General features: G+C 43.9%; 1 protein-coding gene and 1 pseudogene across 1 annotated transcript; both read right to left on the reverse strand.

The window, feature by feature from the left end:
* Positions 1 to 500: 500 nt before the first annotated feature.
* On the reverse strand, positions 501 to 1,606 carry LOC123115969 (uncharacterized). Its single transcript, XM_044536997.1, has 2 exons — positions 935 to 1,606; positions 501 to 794 (listed from the first exon to the last, which is right to left on the reverse strand). The coding sequence occupies exons 1-2, from the start codon at positions 1,358 to 1,360 to the stop codon at positions 726 to 728; spliced, it is 495 nt and encodes a 164-aa protein (XP_044392932.1). The 5' UTR covers positions 1,361 to 1,606; the 3' UTR covers positions 501 to 725.
* Positions 1,607 to 14,644: 13,038 nt separating this feature from the next.
* Positions 14,645 to 14,783, reverse strand: LOC123118191 (uncharacterized; annotated as a pseudogene).
* Positions 14,784 to 27,438: the final 12,655 nt, after the last annotated feature.

A 27,438-nucleotide genomic window follows, 5' to 3' on the forward strand; every position in this document is an offset into this window, starting at 1 on the left:
ATAATACTAATGCAACGATTTTATCGAAAAAGGCTTTCGCCCCGCTTTATAAATAAAGCAAACCATCACAGTCACAAAGTAACACATAAGTTCACCCACACACATGGAGGATCGCACAACATAGAGTACAAGAGGGTTCTGCTGAAGGCACAGCTCAACAAACCCTGAAAATGAAAACGAAAACGAAGGCAGATAAACTGCAACGATTTTCACTAAAAGGAAAAACTGGCAATGGAATGATGTGTGCAATTGACTTTGTGGAGTTGATCTAGGGAGGTGCTAAAGATGTGTGCGCCCATGCATGCAGGCTCCAGAAAGTGGAGGGGCCTGTTAGGAATAAAATTAATTAGGATTAATTGTAATTAGAACCGTCATTAGACGGTTCTGTGTCCACCGCCTCTCCTCTTCCGTGCGGACGCATGTGCCCGTACGGACATGTCTCTTTGTAATTGCCGTCTTAATTGGCGACTGTTGAGAGGGTATATATACCCCAATCACCATCAATGGAATTCAGAGATTCATTCTCAATCAGTTTACTTTAACAGTTATCAGCACGCTCGTAACCGAGAGTGATTTGGCCGCAGAGAAGAAAGCGAAGGGGAAACAGCAGCGAGGCGGCTCTCTCGCATCTGGAGGCAGAGACACGGCCGACGCGTGGCTCTCCGACAACAGAGTCCTCGGGCGCGTGTCTATGTCAGACCATGGACGGCCCGGCGAGGCCACTCTCAAGCGCGGTGCTCGCGCCCGCAGTACCCATCGGCGTCGAGCGGCGACCGCTCTTCTGGTGCGGCGCCCTACAGCAGAACGGCAAGTGGATCAGAAGAAAACATACAAGATCCCTGTGACACATCTCGTACAAAATGACAATAATGCAAAGACCAACTCTGCATCATACATCAATCAGGTGATTCAATTCCGATTTCGTTATACTAACCTCTAGGGCATCGTTTTTAATGCCATCCAAAGCAAACTTTGGCAGCGACCCATGGCCCGGACGACGTTTCCCTTGGCTAGGCTCCTCGCGGAGTGGCGACATCCTTCGGCCCGGCTGCTCCCAGCGCTGCACCCCGAGGCGGCCGTGGACCACGGCCCCGGCGTGGCGGAGGATGCACTCCGGGCCTGCATCTTTTTCGATGAGGCGGCCAGGCGCGTAAAGCACAGAGGCGGCAGCGGCCAACGGCCGGTGCCCGGCATGGCAACGCCCGGCAGCAAACGCGGTGTCTCGCGGCTCCGCGGCGGCGGCCATAGGCCGGCGTGCGGCAGCGCGGTCCTCAGCCCGGGCAGAGGCAGCCCACGAGGCGTAAAACGCGGCGGCGCAACCACCGGTCTGCCCGCACTGCACAGCGGCAGCAGTTACCATGGCCACGACGCTCGCACGGGATAAGAAATTGGGGTCTTTGGGGATCTTATCTTCTTTGGAATTTATTCAATTCAACCCTGTACTTGGAGATAAACATATCTTGCCCCTGCAGTTTCAGATCCAGTAAGAGTTAACTGGGATTTACTAAACCGCACGTTTTAGTACCCAGATTTCTGAAATTGTCATTCAGTCTCTAGCACTTGCGGTTGCAGTTTTAAGTCTATAGACTTTGTTTGGTCTGCATTTTAGTCTATGTGCTTGCTGTAAAGCATATTGAAAAAGTTGTAATGTGTTCAATCTTCTTGCCTCATGCATCTCTATAACACGTAACTGTGTACAACAACTCTATTTCGGCCATTGAAATATATTTTTCTTGCAAATGTTGATGTAAACTCATACTACAAAATTATAGTATGGGACTATCTTCAAAATTTATTTGTGAGTCACAAGGTATTGGTGGCATCTACTGCATCATTTGCAGATTATCCACCAATATTGTGAGGTCTACATCTTGTCACTTTAAAAAGATTACTACCTTCAAAGTGCTATTCCAAATATTAATATTAGATGTGACTACCTCAAGATATCATAAGGTAATACTGGCATCTACTACAAATTTTGCAGACTATCCACTATTACTGCAAGGTCTACATCGTGTCACTTTGACAGATGACTACCTTCAAAGTGATTTCATATATTTAGCATAACATAAGGTAATAGAATTATGAACATCTACTGACAAAAGTCAGACTATGTTTTCTATTACTGCGAGATCTACACTACATCCGGTGGCTATCTTCAAAGTGTTATCCTATATAAATTAAGGTCTACACATATGAGTGTATAACATCAGCTATCGTAAAAAATTGCTCCTCTAATGCAATTGTTGTTGTTCACTAAAAAAGATATTTACTCTCATAGTAAAAGGTATCCAAGCATGAACACTACATGCTAAAATAACATATATTTTTCATGAATATCAGTTAATTAAGCCTCACTTTGCTTGAATAAGTCATAGAATATTACGCAAGTATTGCCATATCCCGGTAATTACGTTCTATTACATAAGTAAAATACATGCCAGTGAAGCCTATGCCACTATTTCTAATTATAGTGTCGTCCATCCATCAAGATGGATACCATAATTTATAGCAAGTGTCTCAAACATTGTTGCAATGTCCACATCACATTGTGGTTATACTTTCATTGTGACTAACCGATGTCAAACATGCAAAGTCTATACGTTTTGCCAGTGACTCTAAAGTCACACACTTCCTCAAGAATGAAGTCCAAAATATTAACAATGATTTCATCACATGTGTTGCATTGAAGGATACACCTAGGTTCACCAAGGATTACCTTGGCCATGATTGTTCTCAAACAAATCATTTTCATTGCTTACATTTTCAAATGCACTAAATTCATAATTAGGTGGGTGAATTTATTTTAAGATGATTCATGACATCAGTCATTGTATCCACCTGTCGCATTGTTGCCACTATAACTCCACCGCCAGGATAATATGTCATGGCTATTATCTTATAGCTAAGTATGTAGATATGCATTTTATATGTCACAAACTTCACTTAGTTCTCAAGCTAAGTACATTATGGCTGAATATTTCTTCACTTCAAATATTTCCCTTAAGAGAATGAGCACATCGCGGATGACCACCATTCAGTTTTCAAGACCTCAAGTCTATTTCACAATTTTATCACTTAATCAACTTCAAGTTGAGATCTCGTGATCAAATATTTTCCTATATACAGATCCAGTTGAAAAGCCCTTAATTCACCTTTACATTCTCTTAAGATGGTACTACCATTTTTATGATCAAGAAACATGGAATTTTTTAAAATCATCAGATTCACCCAACGGGTGCTATACCATAATTTAAAATTCTTGCTGGTACCGAAAATACTATGCAAGTTGGTGGTCACAAGATAGAACCATGAGGAATTCGAAGTAAAGTGGAGGCTAATAGACAACAAAGACAGAATTATCTATTAATAGGAATCGATCCTTTTCAAATGATCAAAAGACAACTCTCAAGTTTGTTAGATGCATGATTATATAAATATTGTTCCTATGATTACCAAACCCTCAAACGTATGGTCGAACCATAATAATTTTTATTTATTAAAAGGCCAATAAGTTCAATGGGATAAATTTGAAAATTTACAAATAACAACCAAATTCTGGTAAAGGATTGTTCTTAGAATCTTCATGAGAAGGAGGACCAAAATCTAGTGTAGAAAATGGAGGATGAAAACATTTGCACTCAATAATATTGGAGACCTCAGGTAATCTCCTAATTATCCCAACATATTATTAGCCTATACTTGTACTACTACGTGTAGTAAAATGTCCAATATCATATCCCTTGGATACAATATTAGATAAATTTGAATGTGTGTTTCAATTCATACTCAATATTTTTGCGTACACTATGATTTTCTAAGTATTAATAAATTAAATATTAGGCTCGATAGCCTTAACCATCCTGGTTTGGGGATAATTAGAAAATTATTGACAATTCTGTTGGTCACAACTTATCAAGTTACACATTTTCCCAAATCATCAAATTTTATGTGCACCGCATGTGACATAGGGGAAATTAGTTTTAAGGCACTCTCACCTTAAAAATTCTAAGCAAGCCACTTATTCTTCCTTGAACACATTCAAAAGATATATGTGGATTGCTTAACCATTATCTGGGGTAATTTAGATAACTTATGGTACTCATATACACATTCATAAATTGTTTAAGTGTGTTTCTAATCACACACAACCATGATCTTACCCGATAAATTGCTTAATTATCAAAGTTGGAGCAAAATTCTCCTGAACAAAGGAAACCCATTCGAATGGACAATGTCGTTGAACTCATTTCATGAGACTTTTATGATTGCATTCAGTACTCTATGTACATACCCATAATGGTTTAGTTAAATTTATTATCAAATATAGTCAAATGAATTACATGACCACTTTTAAAGAATTGTAAATTTACCAGCCTCTTGCTGGACACATACGGCCTTACACACCGAAAGTATGATCTAAATCATACCAATTGCATATCATACTACTTAACCCCCTTGTAGTAACTACGTGGAAATTAACAAAGTATTTCCTATCTGCAATAATTCGGTTACATATGGATATCACCACTCCAGCGTATATCAATGGGTACTCACAGAAAATTAGGGATCTATTTGAGGAATAACAATTTATCCGTCAATCAAAATTATTCATAGCCCGTATGCTAATTGCATCAGCAATAAGGATATTTTCCGGTATTAGGGGGAGATAAGTACCACAAAGAATGCCAAGAAATAAATTATAAATGTTATTGACATTCAATCCTTATATCCACGTACTCAAAGAATATGAACTATAAATTTAGAGAATCATATATATGCAACACATTGCAAATTTGCCACAAACATTTACTGATGACAAGGTGTCACTAAATTCTATATTACTGCAGTAAAGTGTCAGAAAGAGTGGAGGTACCTGATAAACCACTCTTCTCCCCAAATGAGACAAAGAGGGGGAGAAAGTCTGACAACACGAGATATAACTTCTCATATGCTTCCGCGGAAACAGAGGAAATCAATTCCTCAACCAGTAAATGTAATTCAACATCAAGTTGAAAGACACCTCACTGGATGCTCATCATCCAAAGCCCGGTATAAATGTGCACAAATGTTTTGGTGCCGGGACATCGAAACACCTTGCCTCCATTTGTTGTAGGAAATCACAAGGGGTTAAAAAGGAATAAATATATTATCCACAAACTTCAATGATTCCATCAGAATCATATAAACTAAAAACTACATTTGTCGACATATATTTCTTCTCAAATTGCTAAACCTTTTGGGCCCGAACCAAAATCCATGGTAGAGTGCCTCTTGCACTCATATTGGTTCACATAAAAGGAAGTAAGTAATGAAGAATAGCACTCGCTCTACAAATGAGTAGTATTTACCGCAGTAATACCTACTCCTCATAAGTATCTTCCATATGAAATACTAAAAACTTCTCATTCATAGACAAAGTCAATGAGGTGGTGAGAAAGCGAGGCTTGTAGCAAAAGGGTTCACGCAGAGACCCGACATCGATTATGATGTAACATACCCTCTTGGTATGAGTGGAATTATGTTTCGATACTAAATATCATTGGCAATAAAAATAATAACAATATCCATGCAGTTGATGGATGAAGTGGCTACATACTCATATGAGTCTCTCATTTAGGAAATCTCTATTCAAGTCACTGAAGGGCTTATACTTCCGAATCCAAAAGAAAATCGCAACAATTTTTGTGTAAAACTTCATAAGTCACTCTATGACTTGAAATAGTCAGAAATCATATGGTACTACCGACTAAATGAGTTCCTTCTTCAAAAGGATTACTAGAATAATGATGATTATTTACATGTTTAATAAAGGAATCTCAAATTCGATTTCCTTTTATCACCTCAGTGTATATTGATGACCTCATCATCAATGTCTATACAAGACCTAAACATACACACAATCATTTCAAGACGGGAAATTTGGATTCAACCAAATTTAGCTTAAGCTTACAACTTGAGCATTCTCTCAAGAATACATATCAGTCTACATATATCCAAGACATATATGAGAAGTTCAATGTGGATATATCAAACCAATAAAAGACATGTAATATGGTCATAGTACCCCTGATAGGGTACAAATCCATTCATACCTAGGGGTGATAATGAAGTGATATCAGGACCTGAAGTTCTATCTCACTAATGTCAAAGCACTCATATAATTGCAAAACTACGTCAGTCCTGACACTAAATTTGCTATCTTTGTTCAGAGTGCAACCCACAACAAAAGGTATATGGCCGATATAAGAAATATTAACTTATATCTCAAGCTCACAATAAAGCTTGGATATTTCCATCATGAAATACAAGATATGACCATGATATGGTATAATGATATTGGCTCTTTCTTTGATCCCAACAATGCCATATCAATGACTGAATTTGCAGGAATAGCCTTCATATGGAAGTCATCTAAATGAGCATTAATGGCTATTTCTAGTTATCATTTTGACATAATTGTTTTATCTAAAAGCATTGCAAAATATGCATGGCTTAGCAGAATGATTAACCACATTCAAAATCATGTGGTTGAGATTCATCAGAATCACATAACTTGATTTATCAAGACACTACCACTTGTGTTACTCAATACCTAAAGGTTATATGAAGAGCAATATCATAAAGCACATTGCTCGAAAATTACTTATCCTCACAAATTATAGAAAGTGAGGAAACAATATGCAAACAACATACTTTAAAAATCCTACGGATTATTAATAATGTCATGATCATATCAATGGAATTTGTATGACACATCCTTCAAGTTTGCAAAGTTCAGGGGGAGTCATCTTTCAAACTATAACCTGTAATCATCAGATTACATATATTGTACTCTTTTTTTTTCCTTCATGAGTTTTTCCCTAATGGTTTATCATAAAAGGTTTTTAACGAGACAAAATAACACAAGTGTCCATATATGCCATATTATTTTCTCCTTATGTTTTTCCCACTGGGTTTTAAAGGAGTTTTCAATGGCATATCATATCGCACTCTTTTTCCTTATGAGTTTTCTCTCATAGTTTCTCATATTGGTTTTTAATGAGGCAATATCTTCTCAAAGATCATATGTCATACTTTCTATTTTCCCTACCGGGGTTTTTAAAGGAAGTACTCAAGACATATTGATTGTTCTCTAAACTCATCGATGAGTTTTTTTCCTTCTTTTAAGGTTTTTCTCACATGAGTTATCAAGAGACAATAATCATTATGTTGCATCATTTTCTCCTTATTATTTTTCCCACTGGGTTTAAAGGAGTTTTAGCAACATATCTACACTATTCTCCTCACATTTTTCCCACAGGGTTTTTGAAGGAGACTTTAAAGACTATGCAATGGATTTCTCAAGATGAATAATGTATATACAAGGAGCCTACAAAGATGATGCAAGGAGCAGGCGTTGTACAAGGGGGAGTGTTAGGAATAAAATTAATTAGGATTAATTGTAATTAGAACCGTCATTAGACGGTTGTGTGTGTCCACCGCCTCTCCTCTTCCGTGCGGACGCATGTGCCCGTACGGACATATCTCTTTGTAATTACCGCCTTAATTGGCGACTGTTGAGAGGGTATATATACCCCAATCATCATCAATGAAATTCAGAGATTCATTCTCAATCAGTTTACTTTAACAGGGCCAACATATGCAGGAGCATTGACTAACAACTAGCACTCTCTCCCTCTCAAAAAAAAAACTAGCACTCTCTCTCTCAAAAAAGAAAAGAAAAACATGAAGCCATGATGATTCACCGTCCAATGTCTACAAAGAATGCGATCTAATTAAGTTATCTTAGCGTCCAGTTGGCATGCACAAACGAAAAGCAACCTGACAAGCGTATACGACTAAACGTACATCACCGTCACCTCACTCACCCTGTATCAGAAAAAGGTTTCACTGTTAATATTGCGAATTTGTTTGGTGAGTTGACATTAGTCAGAGGTCGCACATGCATATTGTAGTGACGCCACACAGGTCTAGCTAAGGTTGTTAATTACTTTGTGCTGCTTACTCCGTCGCTTTAGTTAACGTTAAAATTTTGCCTGTCCATTGTCCAAGTAGTAGGAGTGATCATTTGTGGTGCTTGTGCATGCTGCGTAGGTTTTCCATCAACACCATGACTTGTACTTAACTGATAAAGTCCCCATCAATATATGCGCACTACCTTGCCAGATGCCTTGGCATATATACTTGCGTGGGATTATTAAACGGCATGAGTCAAATCTACATGGTGTATGTTGTTATCAATACTACTCCGACGGCGGCGGGCGGTGGTTGAGGGGAGGGGCGGGGCGGCCGGGCTGGCGCGGGAGCGCCGCCGGCCGGGGGTGGCGGAGGACGGCGGCTAGGCCGGTGGTACGTGCGACGGTTACAGGAAAGAAGATGAACAGTAGATCGGGCTGGAGGTTGAAGAAAGCAATCTGGCCGTTCATTTGGGATCTGACGGTTGAAAGCAAATCGACTGACCCAAATCAAATATTAGGTCAACTTACCCCTAGCCAATCTCATATGTTGCAGATACGCACCAACCAGTACAGCAGCAACATATTTATGCCAAGCTATATTTGCCGGTTAATAGTGCAACATCATGGAGAGAATTGACTATTTATTATTAAGTTCGTTGGAATTTGATTATAACTACAAAGTTCATTTTTTCTTGACAAAACGTTAACGAGGGACTAGAGCGTAAGAAATGATTAGTGCTAGCGGAAAATGAAAAAAATCCCACATGTACACAGGTCGTATACACATCGATCGCTACACACAGATACCGATCAATCGTTCCAAGAAAAAAAAACATGGTGCCCAGTGCTAGATGCTACAATCCTATTTTACGTGCAACGATTTTCATTTTTTTTTTACTTTTGACAATTGACATGCTACGACTATAGTAGGGAAACAAAAGATCGAACTGATTGCTGGCCTCTAGATCAGTTCGTGCTAAGTTCGTGCACAAAATAATCAAACGAGCTAGCCTCCTTATTAACAACAAATACTAATATTTGACATGTCATGTGGGTTTGCGGCAGCGATCTCGACAGCAAGCAATAATTAGTTCGATGACCATGATGCATGCATGCGTACACACGAAGTTGTATGAATCCAAATCCTTCAATTAATTACTTGCTGGACGAATAAACTGCTATGAACTACATTGCATCCAAACAATAGTAAAATATTCTGACCAAATTAGATTCCTAGATATGGACTATGTTGCATCAAAACTATAGCAAAATACTCTAAGCAGATTAGATCATCATGCTAGCATACGGCTAAGTATTTGTGAGCGGCTTAGCCGGACTTGTGATTACGAGTACTACAAAGTACATGGAGAGATTAGCATACTAAGTACTAGACAGACTTGTGACCTGCTAGCGGCATATACTGCCAAGTACGATTGAGTACTTACATGAAGATATTATAAACATGGTAGAAGAATTGTGAGCGGCTAGCCGGATGTTCGCCTGAACATTAGGATCTGATGGGGACCTGACTTGCCGGCAGCTAGCGCACCGGACGATGACTCCGTCGCCTGGGGTTAAGGAGGCGGACGGCTAGTTATGGGCGGATCACCGTACTTGTACATGTATACGACGTGTGGGATTTTCTTCCTTTTCCCTAGCACAAACTTCTCTCACAAACTAGTCCCTAGCCATGTTTTGTCAAGAAAAAATGAACTTTGTAGTTATAATCAAAGTCCGATGAACTTAATAATAAATAGTCAATTTCCTCAACATCATGACAGCGAAAAATCAGCTTAACTGGAGCAAACAATCAAGCCAGGCACATGGGCTGGCCTTGTGTTTGTATGGTGTGCCGTACGTGACAGCGCTCGTTGCATCGGCTGCTCCCTCCACAGCGTGCATGCTGCATGCACAATCTATAATAATGTGCTCGGCGTCTGCCCTGTCCACATCCCTGGATGGAGTAGCAAGCAATCCCAAGGTCCGGTGCATGCATGTGTGCCGTGAACAGTACACGCACTGCCTAGCTACTCAGGCAAAATTCAAAGGCCGTCTCACGTTTCCACCACGCCGTCCGTGGTAGCGTGCACACGCCCCATACGCGGCGAACAGCAGATAGAGTAGCAGTTTGCGAGGTGTCATGCGCGCAGGGAAGTGCCGGGCAGGGCAGGGGTGCTATCCCTTTCGATCTGGCCGGCCGGAAGGCATTCATCTGTCTGTGCATGCCTTTTCATAGTGGGTGAAACAATTCGCGCTGCCTTATTTAGCTAATACTGTTGCTCACTAGCAGTGCTGCGTTTTTCTTTTTTAGCTTTTCATAGGTAGTGTTGGCGTGTTGCACAGGTAGCAGCATGCATGCCCCTGTCAGAGGAAGTTGCTCAAGTCAAAGCAAAGAAGAGAGCACGCGCACCATCGATTTCTGAGAGAGGTTTTTTTTCTTATATTATTGTTACAATTACAGTGGGGCTTATGTGCGTCGAGACGAGACGACTTGACAGAAAAAGACAAGGAGCTAGCACTCCCGGCCGGTGTAAAATAACTTGGGAAGCGTAGAACCCTTTTCTCGGGCCGCAATTTTATTTATACAGATGATGCCGTGGCTTACAAGTAGATCGATCAAGAGTTTGATCGAGAGTTTACAGAGAAGGTCGGTAAAGAGAGGGAGAAACAGAAGAAGAGATAGAACAGGTTTCCAGGAGTTTAAACCTCTAGTCCTATCCTATTACAAAGTATTTCAACACTCGTCCTCAATCTGAACCTAAGGAACACCAAGGTTAAGATTGTGCTTGAACTCCTCGAGCCTTCTCATAGTAAGTGGTTTTGTGAAGCCATCAGCCAATTGATCACCAGTAGGAATAAACTTTATGTCAAGTAACTTACGTGTTACTCTTTCTCTGACAAAATGGAAATCAACTTTGATATGCTTTGTGCGTGCATGGAAAACAGGATTAGCTGAAAGATAGGTTGCACCAAGATTATCACACCATAATCTAGCAGCTCGCGGAGTTTTAACTCCAAGTTCATAAAGCAATGTTTGTATCCACATCACTTCGGCTGTAGCGTTTGCTAGAGCTTTATACTCAGCCTCAGTGCTAGACCTTGAGACTGTAGCCTGTTTTCTTGCACTCCATGATATAAGATTTGTTCCCAGGAACACAGCAAATCCACCTGTGGACCTTCTATCATCAGCACATCCTGCCCAATCTGCATCAGAGTAGGCAGACACAAGCATAGAGGGATACTTGACAATTCTTAGACCAAGTTCTCCTGAAAACCTAAGATACCTCACAATCCTTTTAACTGCAGTCCAATGAATAGTAGTAGGTGCATGTAAATACTGGCATACTTTATTCACTGAATAAGAGATGTCAGGACGTGTAAGAGTTAAATATTGTAATGCACCTACAACACTTCTATGGTTTGTTGCATCCTCAGATCCAAGAGCCTCTCCACTATCAATGGTGAGCTTTTCTAAAGTTGAAATAGGTGTACTTACAGGCTTGCAATTTTCCAATCCAACTCTCTTGAGAATGTCATTGACATATTTTTCCTGTGACAAAAGTATACCATCTTTCACATGTTTAACTTCTATACTAAGAAAGTAATGTAGATCACCCAAATCCTTAAGAGCAAACTCCATATTTAAATCCTTAAGCAAACAAGTGGTAGCATCTGGACTTGAACTAGCAACAATTATATCATCAACATATACAAGAACAAATATAGTGACATTGCCCTTGTTGTGAAGAAATAATGAGGTATCCGCTTTCGATGATGTAAACCCAAGTTGTTATAACTGAGTGCTCAACCTTGAGTTCCAGGCTCTTGGGGCCTGTTTTAGACCATATAAAGCTTTATCTAATTTGCAAATATAATGAGGTGTGCTGATATTCTCATAACCTGGTGGTTGCCGCATAAAAACCTCTTCTTCCAGAACACCATGAAGAAACACGTTCTGAACATCTAGCTGCCTTAGGCTCCACCCTCTGGAAACAGCAATAGACAGTACAAGTCGAATAGTAGCTGCCTTAACAACTGGACTGAAGGTATCTTCATAATCAATACCAAACCTTTGTTTTTAAAACCTTTTGCAACTAACCGGGCTTTGTATCTGTCTATACTTCCATCAGACTTTCTTTTAATCTTATACACCCATTTGCAATCTATGACATTTCTGCCTTTTTCCGATGGTACTAAATGCCATGTGTTATTTTTTATGAGTGCCTCATATTCATTATCCATAGCTTCTTTCCAATCTTTACTAGCAAGAGCATCATGCAAATGTGTTGGTTCTCCCATACTAGTAAGAAAAGCACGTTTAATTTTGTCATACCTTATAGTGCCATCTGTATACTCCTTTGTCTTTAGAATACCATATTTGGATCGAGTATGGCGACGTGGAAGTTCTGCGCAGGAACTGGTTCACAAACCTATGTAGTTGTAGGCGCAGAAGATCCTGATGTAACTGGTTCCGCAGCAGAATCTATGGCCACACAAGATCCCGCCATATCTAGCACAACAGCCGGCTCCTGATCCGATGCACCGGAGATCCGCCTCGAACCCGTTGGTCCATTGAGAGAACGCCCGTGGGCGACGTGACACCTGCATCAGGCCCCACACTCACGGCTCGGTCGGCCGCTGATCCATCGCGCGCGGCTGGAGCGCCCGATGATTGGCGCAGGCTCACGCTGATTGGGCTGGCAGGCCCCGCACGGCTGGGGCTGTCGGTCACTGCTGCGCCTGATGCATGCAGCGCACTGGGATCCGCCTCGGATCGCGCAACTGCCTCGTCGGCCACAGCAAAATCGCCATCGGATCCAGCGCCGAAGCTGTCGCTCGGATCAGCTTGGGATCCCGCGCAAGTTTCGTCTGTATTCCCTTGCATAAAATGACGTCCAGAAAGTGCACACTTATCATCAAAATTAAATTTTTCTATGGAACTAGTCAAATGATCAGTACTATTTAACTCGCCCCCGTGATCTGAACTAGGGATATAATCAGGAAGAAGTGCAATTTCTGCACGAAGTAAAGCTCCGGCATTTGGATGAAGTTTTGCAAAAGGGAATACTGTTTCATCATCTCGAGAAATATATATGCGACCAGTAGAAATCTCAAGACACTTGTACCCTTTATGAAGATTACTATAGCCAAGAAAAACACATTGAGTGGAACCAAACTCGAGCTTATGACGATTATATGGACGAAGATTGGGGTAACAAGCAGAACTAAAGATTCTTAGAGAATTGTAATCGGGCTTATGATGAAACAATTTTTCCAAGGGACTAATATTGCCAATAACTTTGGTAGGGAGACGATTGATAAGATAAGTGGCAGCAATAAAGGCTTCATCCCAATATTTTAGAGGCATTGATGCATGAGCTAGAAGAGATAGGCCTACTTCAACAATATGGCGATGTTTACACTCAGCAGAACCATTCTGTTGATGGGCATGAGGACAAGAGACATGATGAGCAATACCAATATTGCGAAAGAAAGAGTTGAGTTTCTCATACTCCCCTCCCCAGTCACTCTGGACTGCAAGGATTTTTCTATCAAATTGGCGTTCAACGAATTTCTGGAATTCTTGGAAGATAGAAAGAACTTCTGATTTAAACTTAAGCAAATATATCCAAGTGAACTTGCTAAACATCAATAAAACTGACATAATATTTTTTTCTACCAAAAGAATCTCTTGCATGACTCCATACATCACTAAAAATAAGTTCCAACGGAGCATGAGACACACTATTTGACTTAGGATAAGGAAGTTGGTGACTCTTTGCACATTGACAAGCATCACACACAGACTCAATGTTTGAACTAGATGACAATGGAAGATTGTCTTTATTTATAACTTGCTTAACTATGACCGAAGAAGGATGTCCTAATCTTTGATGCCATCTCGCCAAGGAGGGCTTGGCAACAGAGTAAACTTGATGACGACGCTTTCGACTAAATGCTCCGGATGTGATGGGGTATAAGCCTCCAATGCATCTACCGTGATGAAGGAGCTCCCTCGTTGCCCGATCCTTTATGAAAAAAATACGTGGGATGAGTTTCAAAGAAGACATTATTATCAGCAGTTAAATGAGACATAGATGCAAGGTTTTTGTCGGCTTGCGGAACATGAAGAACATCCTTTAGAACAATATCACGTTTAAGATTAGGGGAATTAATAGATGCTTGACCAATATGACTAATATCCATACCTCCACCGCTTGCGGTGTGAATCTGATCATTGATGTAGTACTTCTCCCTCATGGAAAGTTTCTCAAGTTCGTTGGTGACGTGATCAGTGGCACCTGAATCAGCATACCAGATGGTACCATCTCCTCCTTGCTCCCGAATTGTAGCTGCAACAAGACGAGCATCGGGAACATAGTCCTCATCATAGCGGTGCCAACAATCCATGACCTCATGGCCTGCCTTTTTGCAGAGTTGACATCGAACACGTCCTTGAGAGGAGGGGACGTGGTTGTTGCTGTAGCCGCCCCCTCCAGAACGAGAGGAAGAAGAAGTGTTGTTGTAGCCACCTCCGTTTGGACGCGCCCCTTGGCCATTGCCACGGCCACGCCCGCCGCAGCTGTTCCCGCGGCCGCGCCCACGAGCAGACCCGCGACCTCGCGAGGCGGCGTTGGCGGAAGACTGCCATATGTTGGTTCCGTGAAGAAGATGGAGGCGCGCATCAAAACTTAACAGCTGTGTGTACAGCTCTTGGACGGTGACAGGCTCCACCCGTGCAGCAAGGGTCGACACGACCGGGTTGTAGTCGAGGTCGAGGCCGGCCAGAACCTGTGAAACAATTTCCCCGTTTTGCATCACCACGCCAGTGCACGCGATCTCATATGTCAGCGATTTGATCTTGGCTAGGTACTCTGACATCGTCAAGTTTCCTTTTTTCAGATTGGTGAGCTCAATCCTTGTGTTTATGGCTTGAGCTTGATTTTGGGCAGCAAACATGGCATGGATCGCTGCCCATACCTCTGCCGGCGTCTGAAGGGTGACCACCTGCGCAAGGATCTCGCGAGACAAGGAACCCATCAGAAAACCTTGAACTTGCTGCTGTTGTGCATACCAGAGGACGCGGGCGTAGTTCACAATCTGCTCCTCTTTCCCACCATTGGTGATGGTGAGTGTCTCCGGCAGCGCTTGGCTCTCCGGATCAAGGTGGTGGCCCATCTGCGCGCCCTTGATTTGGGGCAGCACAATAGCCTTCCACATGAGGTAGTTTTGCCTCGTGAGCTTCTCCTGGGTTGGGGGTCCGATGGACATGGGATAGGACGAGCTGGAGGAGGAAGGGGCGAAGGTGGAGGTTGATGAAACGGATGTGGTAAGGGCACTCATGGTGCTGGATTGGGTGGAGGCGGAGGTCATGGCGAAAGTGGCGATGGGGTTCAGAAGTTTACGATGGGGTAGAACTAGATGCGATCCTCTTTCGATCTCTGGGAAGAAGATGCTCTGGTTACCATGTAAAATAACTTGGGAAGCGTAGAACCCTTTTCTCGGGCCGCGGTTTTATTTATACAGATGATGCCGTGGCTTACAAGTAGATCGATCAAGAGTTTGATCGAGAGTTTACAGAGAAGGTCAGTAACAAGAGGGAGAAACAGAAGAAGAGATAGAACAGGTTTCCAGGAGTTTAAACCTCTAGTCCTTCGAGGGTTTCAGATTATATTGAAAAATATGCTTCGAGCGGAGCGAAAGAAATCCAGATCAAGTCTGTTATTCAAGCTATTCCCGTGTTTGCAATGGGTATTTTTAAATTCCCTGCTTCACTGTGTGAGGAGTTATCCCAGATTATCAGGAATTTTTGGTGGGGCGATGAAGAGAATAGGAAAAGAACGCATTGGCTGGCTTGGGATAAGATGACGAGACCAAAAAGTGAAGGGGGTATGGGCTTTCGTGATCTTCGGCTTTTTAATCAAGCACTCCTGGCGAAACAAGCTTGGGGTCTTTTGGTTTTTCCGGACTCTCTGTGTGCTAAGGTGATGAAAGCTAAATACTATCCTCATGGGCACCTTATTGATACGGTATTCCCTCAAGCTACTTCCCTTACTTGGCAAGGAATTATGCATGGCCTTGAATTGCTAAAAAAGGGCATTATTTGGAGAGTGGTCGATGGGACTAGTATAAATATTTGGAGGGATAATTGGATCCCTAGGGAATCTGGCCTACAAATTTGCGGTAAAAAGTGCAGAACTAGGATCAAATTGGTTTCCGAGTTATTTTTGAGTGGATCCAGGAGTTGGGATGAGAACCTGATAAGGCATCTATTTTATATTCATGATGCAGAGGAAATCCTAAAGCTCCGTATTCTTCGAGTGGGCGAGGGAGACTTTATTACTTGGCACCACGAGAAAAGTGGCTTGTTCTTCGTGAAGAGTGCGTATAGACTAGCTCTAAATCTTAAAGAGCCGAGGAGTGTTTCTGGCAATTCCAGTGATGCCATAAATGGGGATAGGAGGCTCTGGAATATTATTTGGAATGCTAATGTCCCCCCAAAAAATTAAAATTTTTGCCTGGAGGGCTGCTTCTAATAGTTTGGCGGTTCAACTCAATAGGGTTAAACATCATCAAACTACTCTAGGTACATGCTCAATATGTGGTATTGATGATGAGTGTATTTTTCATGCTTTGGTGGTTTGTCCCAAGGCTCGTGCGTTCCGCATGGCTCTGAAGGAAGTGTGGAAATTACCAGCGGAGGAGACCTTCAAATATTCTGGACCGGATTGGTTCCTTATTCTACTGGACCAGTTAACTACGCCTGTTCGTGAGCAAACTATATTCATGTTTTGGAGAGCTTGGCACTTGAGGAATGATTTGATCTTTGGTAAGGGAATGGAATCCATCTCAGCCTCGGTAAGTTTTGTCGAAAATTATTGGGCATCTTTCTCGTCTTGTCATGCTAAAATGCAGGTGGATGTTAGACTATGTATAGCTTCTGTACCTATGTACGTATATGGTACATATTGTAACACAACCATTATATATAATGAGATAAGCCACCCCTAGAGGGTTGTGCTGGTTCCCCCCCCCCCAAAAAAAACCTTATCGAGGGCTGGCGGTCCACGTGTGTGTCAGCTTTGTGGCCGCGATGGGCACTGGGCCTCCAAGTGTCATAAGCGCTTCCAGCGAAGCTTCCTTGGTCTTGGCAATGACGGCAAAGATACACGCAACAATGCCCGTCAGGTCGCCATGGCTGATCGTCCCGCGCCGCAGAAGCAACAGGGACACACTCAGTCCTACTCCATCGATCCACACTGGTACATGAACTCTGGGGCGACAGAGCATCTAACCAGCGAGATGGGGAAGCTTCACACTCGTGAACCCTATCATGGCTCCGACAAGATCCACACCGCCAATGGAGCAGGTATGCACATCTCTCATATTGGTCAAGCATCTCTTCTCACTAGACATGCCAATAGGAGTCTTCAGCTTTGCAATGTTCTTCGAGTTCCATCTGTGACCCGTAATCTTCTTTCAGTTCCTAAACTCACACGTGATAATAATGTGCTTTGTGAATTTCACCCTTTTGATCTTTTTATTAAGGATCGGGGCACGAGGGACATTCTTCTTAGTGGGCGGTTGTGCCAGGGCCTCTACCGTCTGGAGCATCCTGGTGTCGCTCGTGTTTTCAGTGGAGTTCGGGTCTCTCCGTCACAGTGGCATGCTCGTCTTGGTCACCCGGCCACACCTATTGTCCGTCATATTTTGCGTCGTCATGAGCTTCCTAGTTTGTCTAGTTATAAAGATGTAGCAGTGTGTGATGCTTGTCAGCAGGGGAAGAGTCATCAACTTCCTTTTTCGGAGTCCAGTCGTGAGGTGAAACATCCTTTAGAACTTGTGTTTTCAGATGTATGGGGTCCTGCTCAGACTTCTGTCAGTGGTCATAATTACTATATCAGTTTCGTTGATGCTTATAGTCGCTTTACCTGGCTTTACCTTATTAAACGCAAATCTGATGTGTTTGATATTTTTGTTCAGTTTCAAAAACATGTTGAACGTCTTCTCAAGCACAAAATTGTTCATGTCCAGTCAGACTGGGGGGGCGAGTATCGCAACCTCAACTCTTTCTTTCAGTCGCTTGGGATAGCTCATCGTTTAGCATGTCCACATACACATCAGCAGAATGGTTCAGTCGAACGTAAGCATCGTCATATTGTTGAAGCTGGTCTTACTCTTTTGGCCCATGCATCTGTTCCGTTTCGGTTTTGGAGTGATGCTTTCACCACTGCATGCTTTCTCATCAACCGTACTCCTACTCGTGTTTTAAACATGAAGACTCCCATTGAGGTTCTCCTTAATGAACAATCTGATTATACCTTTCTCAAGGTATTTGGGTGTGCTTGCTGGCCGCATCTTCGTCCATATAACAAGCGCAAGCTTGAGTTTCGTTCTAAGAAGTGTGTTTTTCTTGGCTATAGTTCTCTTCATAAAGGTTACAAATGTCTTCATGTTCCCACTAATCGTGTCTATATATCTCGGGACGTCGTGTTTGATGAGCATGTTTTTCCCTTTGCCAACCTTCCTATGTCCACTGTCGAACCACCATCCCTGCATTCATCCTCTGTTGCTTCTGACCAATTTGATGATGTTGCATACTCTCCTTTGCTGTTACCTAACCATGGTGCAGGAACCGGATGTGGAGCTCGTTTGGAGCTGTTGGAGGATTCACCATCATCATCGTCGTCTTCTGGTGGGCACGTCGATCGCCCTATGTTGCATGGCATCGATTCGCGTGCCCATGCATGGTCACCCGACGAGCCCGTCGCGCCGAGCATCTCCACTGCTCGGTCCGTTTCGCCAGCGGCCGCCGAGTCGCCCGCGGCTCGGCCCGTCACGCCGTCTTCGCCCGCGGCTCGGGTCCTCACGTCGCCTTCATCAGCGGATCGGCCCGCGACACCGGCCGCGCCACGACCCACTATGCCGAGCTCGCCATCGGCCCGGTCTGTGATGCCGGAGTCGCCAGCTGCTTCGTCTGCTCTGCCGGTTTCGCCGGTGGGTCGGCCTTCTTCGCCAACCGAGTCCGAGGCTACCGTGACTGGCTCCTCGTCACCGGCTGACTCGTCAACGTCGCCGTCCTCCAGCCCGTTGCAGGCTGCTCCGTCGACCTCGGTGGTTCCTGTGTCCCGACCACATACACGCAGTCGCAGTGGCATTTTCAAACCTAAGGAACGTAAGGATGGTACGGTTGCTTGGTTGGCTGCTTGTTTGGCTGCTGCTGTTGCGGATCCATCTTCTGAGCCTCGCTCATATCAGGCTGCCCTGCGCATTCCACATTGGCGAGAGGCTATGGAGCAGGAGTTTCATGCTCTTCTTCGTAAAAAGACATGGACTCTCGTTCCTCCACCACCACGGGTAAATGTTATTGACTCAAAATGGGTATTCAAAGTGAAGAAGCATTCAGATGGATCTATTGAGCGTTACAAAGCGCGACTTGTTGCTCGCGGTTTTCGGCAGCGTCATGGTCTTGACTATGAGGACACCTTCAGTCCTGTCGTCAAGCCTACCACTATTCGGCTTCTTCTCTCCATTGCTGTTTCTCGTGGTTGGTCACTTCGTCAACTTGATGTGCAGAATGCTTTTCTACATGGATTTTTGGAGGAAGAGGTTTATATGAAACAGCCGCCTGGTTTCTCTGATCCTGATCGTCCTGACTATATCTGTCGTCTTTCCAAAGCACTATATGGTTTGAAGCAAGCTCCTCGTGCCTGGCATGCCCGCCTTGCTTCTGCCCTTCGTGCTCATGGGTTTGTGCCGTCTACTGCTGACACTTCGTTATTTCTTCTACAGAAGCCAGAAGTCACTATGTATCTTTTGGTATATGTCGATGATATTATCCTTGTCAGCTCTTCTCAGTATGCTGCTGATGCTCTTGTCTGCTCTCTTGGTGCTGATTTTGCGGTCAAAGATCTTGGGAAGCTTCACTACTTTCTTGGAGTTGAGGTCACTTCTCGTGCTACTGGTCTTGTCCTTACGCAGAAGAAGTACTCCTTGGAGTTGTTACAGAGAGCTGGCATGCTGAAGTGCAAACCGACCACCACACCCATGTCGTCTACCGACAAGATAACAGCTATTGATGGTGAGCTTTTGTCTCTTGCGGATGCCACAGAGTACAGGAGCATTGTTGGTGGACTTCAGTACTTGACGATCACGAGACCAGATATCTCTTATGCTGTTAACAGGGTTTGTCAGTATCTTCAGGCTCCCAGAGATACTCATTGGGCTGCTGTTAAACGCATTCTTCGTTATGTTCAGTTCACCCTGACATTTGGTATGCATATTCGGCCGACTTCCTCTCGGGTCCTTTCGGCCTTCTCTGATGCAGATTGGGCTGGTAGCCCAGATGACAGGCGATCCACGGGGGGTTATGCAGTATTCTTTGGCTCTAATTTGATCGCCTGGAGTGCTCGGAAACAGGCTACTGTGTCACATAGCAGTACTGAAGCTGAGTACAAGGCTGTGGCTAATGCTACTGCAGAGATTATTTGGGTGCAGTCTTTGCTTCAGGAGTTGGGTTTGTCTCAACCACAGCCTCCTATTCTTTGGTGTGATAACATCGGTGCTACATACCTTTCTGCAAATCCAGTATTTCATGCCCGAATGAAACACATTGAAGTTGACTATCACTTTGTACGGGAACGTGTATCACGGAAGCAACTCCAGATCAAGTTTATCTCATCTAAGGATCAACTTGCAGACATCTTCACTAAGCCTTTACCGCTGCCACAGTTTGAGGCTTGTAGGCGCAATCTTACCCTTCTCAGTTCTTTAGAAAGTGGCTAAGATTGAGGGAGGGTGTTAGACTATGTATAGCTTCTGTACCTATGTACGTATATGGTACATATTGTAACACAACCATTATATATAATGAGATAAGCCACCCCTAGAGGGTTGTGCTGGTTCCCCAAAACTTATTGTCTTACAGTGGAGATATGCAGTAAGGGGAAGCAAGTGGAGTTGGATCTTCAGCCAACCAATAACATTGAGAGGCAGGTTACTCTTTGGAGGCCACCTACCCCAGACGTCTATAAGATTAATGTCGACGCAAGTTTTGTAGAGGCCATTGAAGCTGCGAGCGTGGGGGTGGTTGTTAGAAATCACCGTGGGCAAGTGATCCTATCCTCCTGGGATTATATTGGTACTTGCTACAACATTGAGGAAGCGAAACTTAGAGCGTCCTTGTCCGGCCTATATATTGGTATGACTCTAGACATGCCCGTCATTTTGAAAACTGACTGTTCGTTTGTAGCCTCTGTTTTTGGTAAAGAATATGTGGACAGATCATCCCTTGTTGATCTAAAGAAGGAAGCTGTAGATGTCTCAAAGTTGTTGGTGAATTTACAGATTTCTAAGATCAACAGGAGGGCTAATATGGTGGCTCATGAGATTGCAAAGTTTAGTTTTGATAATAGTTCTGATGGTCTTATGTTTCATTCTGTTCCGCCATGCGTGGCAATGTTTGTAACGAATGATTGTATGAACATTTTAAGTTAATTAATACATGGAGGGGTTTTTCAAAAAAAAAAAACCTCTAGTCATATCCTATTACAAAGTATTTCAACACGGGACACTGGATCGGCGACGCGCGCATGCGCACACACGACTCGTGGAGACAGTGCTTGAAGTTTCCCATTACTTTGCCTGCATGGATGGCCAACAGCTCTGCTTTGTGTCCGCATGCAGAGGAACATGCAGTTCGATGTCCCAAGGCTTCGAGATGCATGCACGATCTTTGCTAAAGTTGCACAATCCCTAGAAATATTTCTACGCGTGCTCCTCGTATTGTAATGCATATATTTCCCCTGAATTTACGTAATGCTAACTGGCGCTGTGATCGTTGAGATGGATGCATGCATCCATCTTTCGATACTACTACTACCCGTAATGCAAGTATATGTGCCATGGCATTCATTAACCGGAAAGGCCTCAGACTGTGTAGCCACCCCTGCCTATTTTATTTTTTCTCGGCATCGATCGTTCTTCAAAGTTGATTACATTGGAAACGGAAGCGTACGATGGATCCACTCCACCAGCTGGATCTGGATGGAATACGTTGCTGGCCGAGCCACGTGTACGCATCTCGTGTATCGTTATTACACTCCATGTGGCGCACATGCATGCTAGCTGACTTAATTCCGGCGCCAAATTAGCTAGCTACGTCTACATGCATGCACGTACGATGTACCTCTATGCGTGCTCTACTGTGTACGTACAGTACGTTGAAAGCTGAGTAGGGTGCTAGCTAGCTCGATGCCGACTTCACTCCAAGAGTCGCATGTTTTTTTTTTCTTTTGTTGCTTCAGTGTGACGACATTTTGGGTCCGAATATGCTACCTAAGTGTGTGTTAATCCGTGATTCATTCAGCTGCCCCTGCCCAAGTATATGTGTACGCTGGATATGCCGCTGAATAATTTCATCCGGATCAAATTGACTTGCTACATATGGAGCATATCCCTGAATTATTTTGCCTGAATCATAGTAGTATTAACTTGCTAGCTAGCATATCCATGAAAAATTTCATCAGGAGCATATGAACTTGCTGGCATATGCCCATCAAATTCTGATTTGTATAGCGAGCATATGTTCTGTTTTCTGCGTTTCCCACCATGGGAAAAAAAACTGGTACACGTCAGTTTTAGACCAACAAAGGATCATTTGCAAGTTGGTGTTGGATCGGCGCCACAGAAGTTTCTACGCATTCAGGGATCAAACGTGCTGAGTCGTGCATGCATGGAGCAATAATTAGGATGCAGTTCGTAGACATCACCCAAACTGGTAAACTTGCTCTAGTGTAGCTTGTACTGGCTAGTTTATCATCCAATGAACTAACCAGCGGTCGGTATAGGCTACTGTAAACGCAACACAATATCCATTTTCCTTGATCATAAAAGCGAGCTACGCAGTACGCTGCGCTAGTAGTCACGTACATATACGCCATGCCAAGAAATTAATAAGTTATATCACCGAGGGCCACTGTCATCGGCAAGAAGAAGGGGCAGTGATCGGACAAGGAGCTTGACAGGGCATGCAAGATGTGCGAGTCAAAATGTATGTCCCATTCAGAATTGCAAAAGAAGGAGTCGAGTTTGCACAAGGTGGGGTTCTCCCTTTCATTGCTCTAAGTGAACCGACGATTCTGCAAGTGGATTTCCTTGAGCTCACAAAGATTCAGCGCTGCTCTAAATCGGTTTATCCGGCTAATGTTGATGTTTCTCTTATTTTTGTCTCGCGCCCGGTAAATTTGGTTAAAGTCACCGAGAGCAAGCCACTTGACTCCGGCATTTGGCTTTCAAGTTTGAGAACTTCTGGACAAAGATCCCAGGTTTTATGGGTGTTGTGCAGCAGGCTTGGCAAGAACCAATCTCTCACTCGGAGCCCTGTCATGTTTTATTCCACAAGCTAAAGAATACGAGCTTGCATCTGTCTAGATGGAGTAAGGGACTCTTCTCCAAGGCCAAGCTTCATCTTCATGCGGCCTTGCTGATCATCCTTCAACTTGACATTGCTCAAGAATCTCGCCCTCTCTCCCATGATGAGCAGGACCTCTGGATTAGGCTGAAGAGGCGGGTCATGAGCCTGGCTGTGTTAGAGAGGGCGCGTAAGAAGCAGTGTGCTCGCATCTCCAACATTAGAGAGGGAGACGCTAACACCAAGTTTTTCCATCTCAGGGTCAACGGTAGACGGCGCAAGAACCACATACACCGGTTAAAGCATAACAATAGGTGGGTCACCGACCACTTGGAGAAGAAAACTATTGTGCATAATCATTTCTCCGGCGCCATTGGAAGCGGCACACCAAGGAGTCGGGATTTTAATTGGCGAATATTGAAATGGGCCAGGTTTATTTGGAAGGTCTTGATTCACCTTTCACTGAGGAGGAGGTCAAGTGCACCATTGATCATATGCCGTGCGACAAGGCACCCGACCCGGATGGCTTTACCGGTGCTTTCTTTAAGTCTTGTTGGGATATCATTAAGGTGGAGGTCATGGCTGTGATTCATAACTTTGGCAACCTACATGTAGACAACTTCCAGTGGCTCAACTCCGCTAATATTGTGCTTCTACCCAAGAAGGATGGGGCAGAAGACATCACCGAATTCCGGCCCATTAGCCTCTTCCCTGCCATTGCCAAGATTATCTCCAAGATGCTTACAGCGAGGCTTAGCCCACACATGAACAACCTCATATCCAACGCCCAAAGTGCTTTCATAAAGAAGAGAAGCATTCATGACAACTTCATGTACGTTAGAAACCTTGCACGCCGCCTCCACAAGAATAAGACTCCTTCACTCCTTTTCAAACTGGACATCCGAAAAGCTTTTGACTCGGTCCGGTGGGAATATGTCCTTGATATTCTTCAGCGGCGCGGCTTCCCTAGCAGATTTCGTGACTGGATTGCTGCCCTTCTTAGCACCTCATCATCACGGGTGCTCCTCAATGGGGTTCCCGGTTCTCCGATTATCCATGGGAAGGGCCTTCGGCAAGGAGACTCGATGTCACCGCTTCTTTTTGTTATTGCGATTGACCCGCTACAGCAACTGCTCAACTCAGCCACGCGGATTGGGCTTCTGCACAAGATTAGAGGGTGTGGCACCATTATTCGGACATCACTCTATGCTGACGACGCGGCTGTCTTTGTGGCGCCAATTCGGGAGGATATTAGAAACCTGATTGACATCCTGGAGGGGTTTGGTGAGGTCACAGGGATGCACAAAAACTTTCACAAGAGCTTCGTGGTGCCTATTCGGTGTCGGCACTTGGTTTTGGACGCCATACTTGAGGACATGCCAGCCACTCGAGCTTCTTTCCCCATGAGATATCTCGGATTGCCGCTTTCTGTTTGGCAGCTTAAGCGAGTGGACTATCAACACCTGGAGGACAAAATTGCGAACAAGCTTGTGCCTTGGGAGGGCATGCATATCACCTCCATTGGACGTGGGGCTCTTGTGAAGTCGGTCCTCACCTCCCAAGCCATCCACCACCTCACCCCACTCATTGTGCCACCTTCCGTTCTCCAGAGCATCAATAAGATTGAGCATGCTTACCTTTGGGCGGGCACGAAAATGGTCTCCGGGGGGAAGTGCAAGGTTAATTGGGAAACGGTCTGTAGGCCTACTCACCTAGGAGGATTAGGTGTACTACATCTTGACAAATTTGCCAGAGCTCTCCGGTTGCGTTGGCCATGGTATGAGTGGCATGACCCAACGAAGATTTGGGTTGGTTCGGGAAACCCATGCGACAAAGAGGACATGGATCTTTTTTATGCTCTCACCACCATCACAGTTGGCAATGGGGAAAGGACGCCATTTTGGGACGCGCCGTGGCTCAGCGGCAAGAAGCCAATTGATGTTGCACGCCTCATATACAAGATCTCGAAGCGCAAAAGTTGGAAGGTTAGTAGGGCCTTGCACGATGATGCGTGGATCAAGGCCATCGACATGCATTGTGAGCTGACTTGGAATCATGTGACGCAATTCGTCGAACTGTGGTCTCTGCTCTCTCATATAAACATCTCCCAAGACGTCCATGACACCATCATTTGGAAGCTCTCCCCTAATGGGGAATACTCGGCCAAATCAGCATATAAGGCGCAATTCATGGGAGCTATCCTCATGCCCATGAACAAGGTCATTTGGAAAGTCTGTGCACCCCCCAAGGTCAAATTCTTCGCATGGCTAGCCATCCAAAATAGGGTGTGGACAGCTGACCGCCTAGAGCGGCGCGGGTTGCAAAGTTGCGGTCTCTGCCCGTTATGCAAGAGGAAGTTCGAGTCTGCCGCTCACCTTTTCTACAGATGATGATACACTATGCGATTGTGGAGGCTGATTAGAGATTGGTTGCAAATTGGCGATATCAACACCAACCAGTGGACGGATCATCACTCTCTCAGTAGTTGGTGGACTCATATGGCCAGGCGCAGCAAGGCGATGGCGACCCTCACCTTGCTCACCACCTGGACCATTTGGAATGAGAGAAATGCAAGGGTCTTCCAGAAGAAATCGACGCCCCCCCCTCCCCCCAAATCATCTTGCGAAACTTGAAGGAGGAAGCTAGGCTCTGGGTGCTAGCGGGGGCGAAACGCCTGAGTAATTTGATGCCGCGAGAGTAATGACTTCATATTCAGTGGCCTCGTGTGGCTCCGACTTAAACCTTGTCTCCTTCCTTAATTAATGAATGAGGCAAATCTTTTGCCTTTGCGTTAAAAAAAAGTTATATCACCAAAACACGTACTCCCTTCGTTCCTAAATATAAGTCTTTTTAGAGATTCTACTACATGCTAGATATGTATGTATATAGACATATTTTAGAGTGTAGATTCATTCATTTTGTTTTATATGTAGTCCTAGTGAAATCTTTAAAAAGACTTATATTTAGAAACGGAGGGAGTAGTATTTATTTCCCTCAAAACAACAGTCGATTAAACTATGACTCCCTCTAGATTAATTATTTAGCGAATTTAATCAGGGAATGGAATCTATACGCGCACGTACGAACGTGCTATTCCTACATGCATGCGATGTTTGAGGACCCTTGCTTTGGAGGCAAGGTATACAACTTTCATTCCTTGCCGCAGCATTCCACTATGGACCATATCACTACGACTTTATCAATCTACACTTTGAGGAGATTACAACAAAGTGATCAAATTTAGCCGGTGCGGTTAGTTATTGCTCAACGAATATGTTCTTTGCACGGCCGCCCAGCCGCCCGCCCGCCTGCCCGTCCACGATTTATCCTGATTCCCGCATGCCCCCGCGGTAGCCCGTCATTCATATACCCAATGACAGCAACAAATGGGAAAGATTAGAAAAGGAGAGAGACTTGTCGTCTCTTTGATACAGTAGTTTTGTTATTTTCTGAAAAAAAATTCTATGAGACCAGGTAACGGGTTAGCAGGTGAGACCTATCTTGATGAATGACACGTGACATTCACAAATCATAAAGCATCTACCCCATCCCCACTTAATATCGGAGGAAGGGGGGAGATTAAATGCTTTGTGATTTGTAAATGACACGTGTCATCCATCAGGACGGGTCTCACCTACTCCCTCTGTAAACTAATATAAAAGCGTTTAGATTACTAAAGTAGTGATCTAAACGCTCTTATATTAGTTTACGGAGGGAGTACTTTATATGAGACCTGGTCTCATATAATTTTTTTCCCTTATTTCCATGTCCTCTGTGTTTGCGAAATTCCTTATTTCCATGTCGATGAATCAAGAATAATGCCAACGTGCAACTGCCGAGACGAAGAAAAGAAAATGTCCATTGTTGTCGAGTGACAAAAAGGAGGAAAACTCCCATAAACTGAAAGTAGTAACGCCTAGACAAGACATGCATCCGGTGCTCTACCGTCCACCTCACCTTATTCGGTTATTCATAGCTCAGCCGCCCTCCCGTCCAACCCGACCCTAGCCGGCCGGTATATATCCCCCTCCCGCCTCCCCGATTCTCCTCATTCTCCACCTCTCC

This window comes from Triticum aestivum, chromosome 5B (assembly GCF_018294505.1).
Source record: "Triticum aestivum cultivar Chinese Spring chromosome 5B, IWGSC CS RefSeq v2.1, whole genome shotgun sequence".
In the NCBI taxonomy this organism is placed as follows: Eukaryota; Viridiplantae; Streptophyta; class Magnoliopsida; order Poales; family Poaceae; genus Triticum; species Triticum aestivum.

Bases quoted from the DNA above. Each gene is read 5' to 3' on its own strand.
- LOC123115969 (XM_044536997.1), bottom strand. From the start codon at position 1,360: ATGGTAACTGCTGCCGCTGTGCAGTGCGGGCAGACCGGTGGTTGCGCC. The intron at 795-934 runs GTTAGTATAACG...GTTCTGCTGTAG, and splicing joins TTAAAAACGATGCCCTAGAG to GGCGCCGCACCAGAAGAGCG.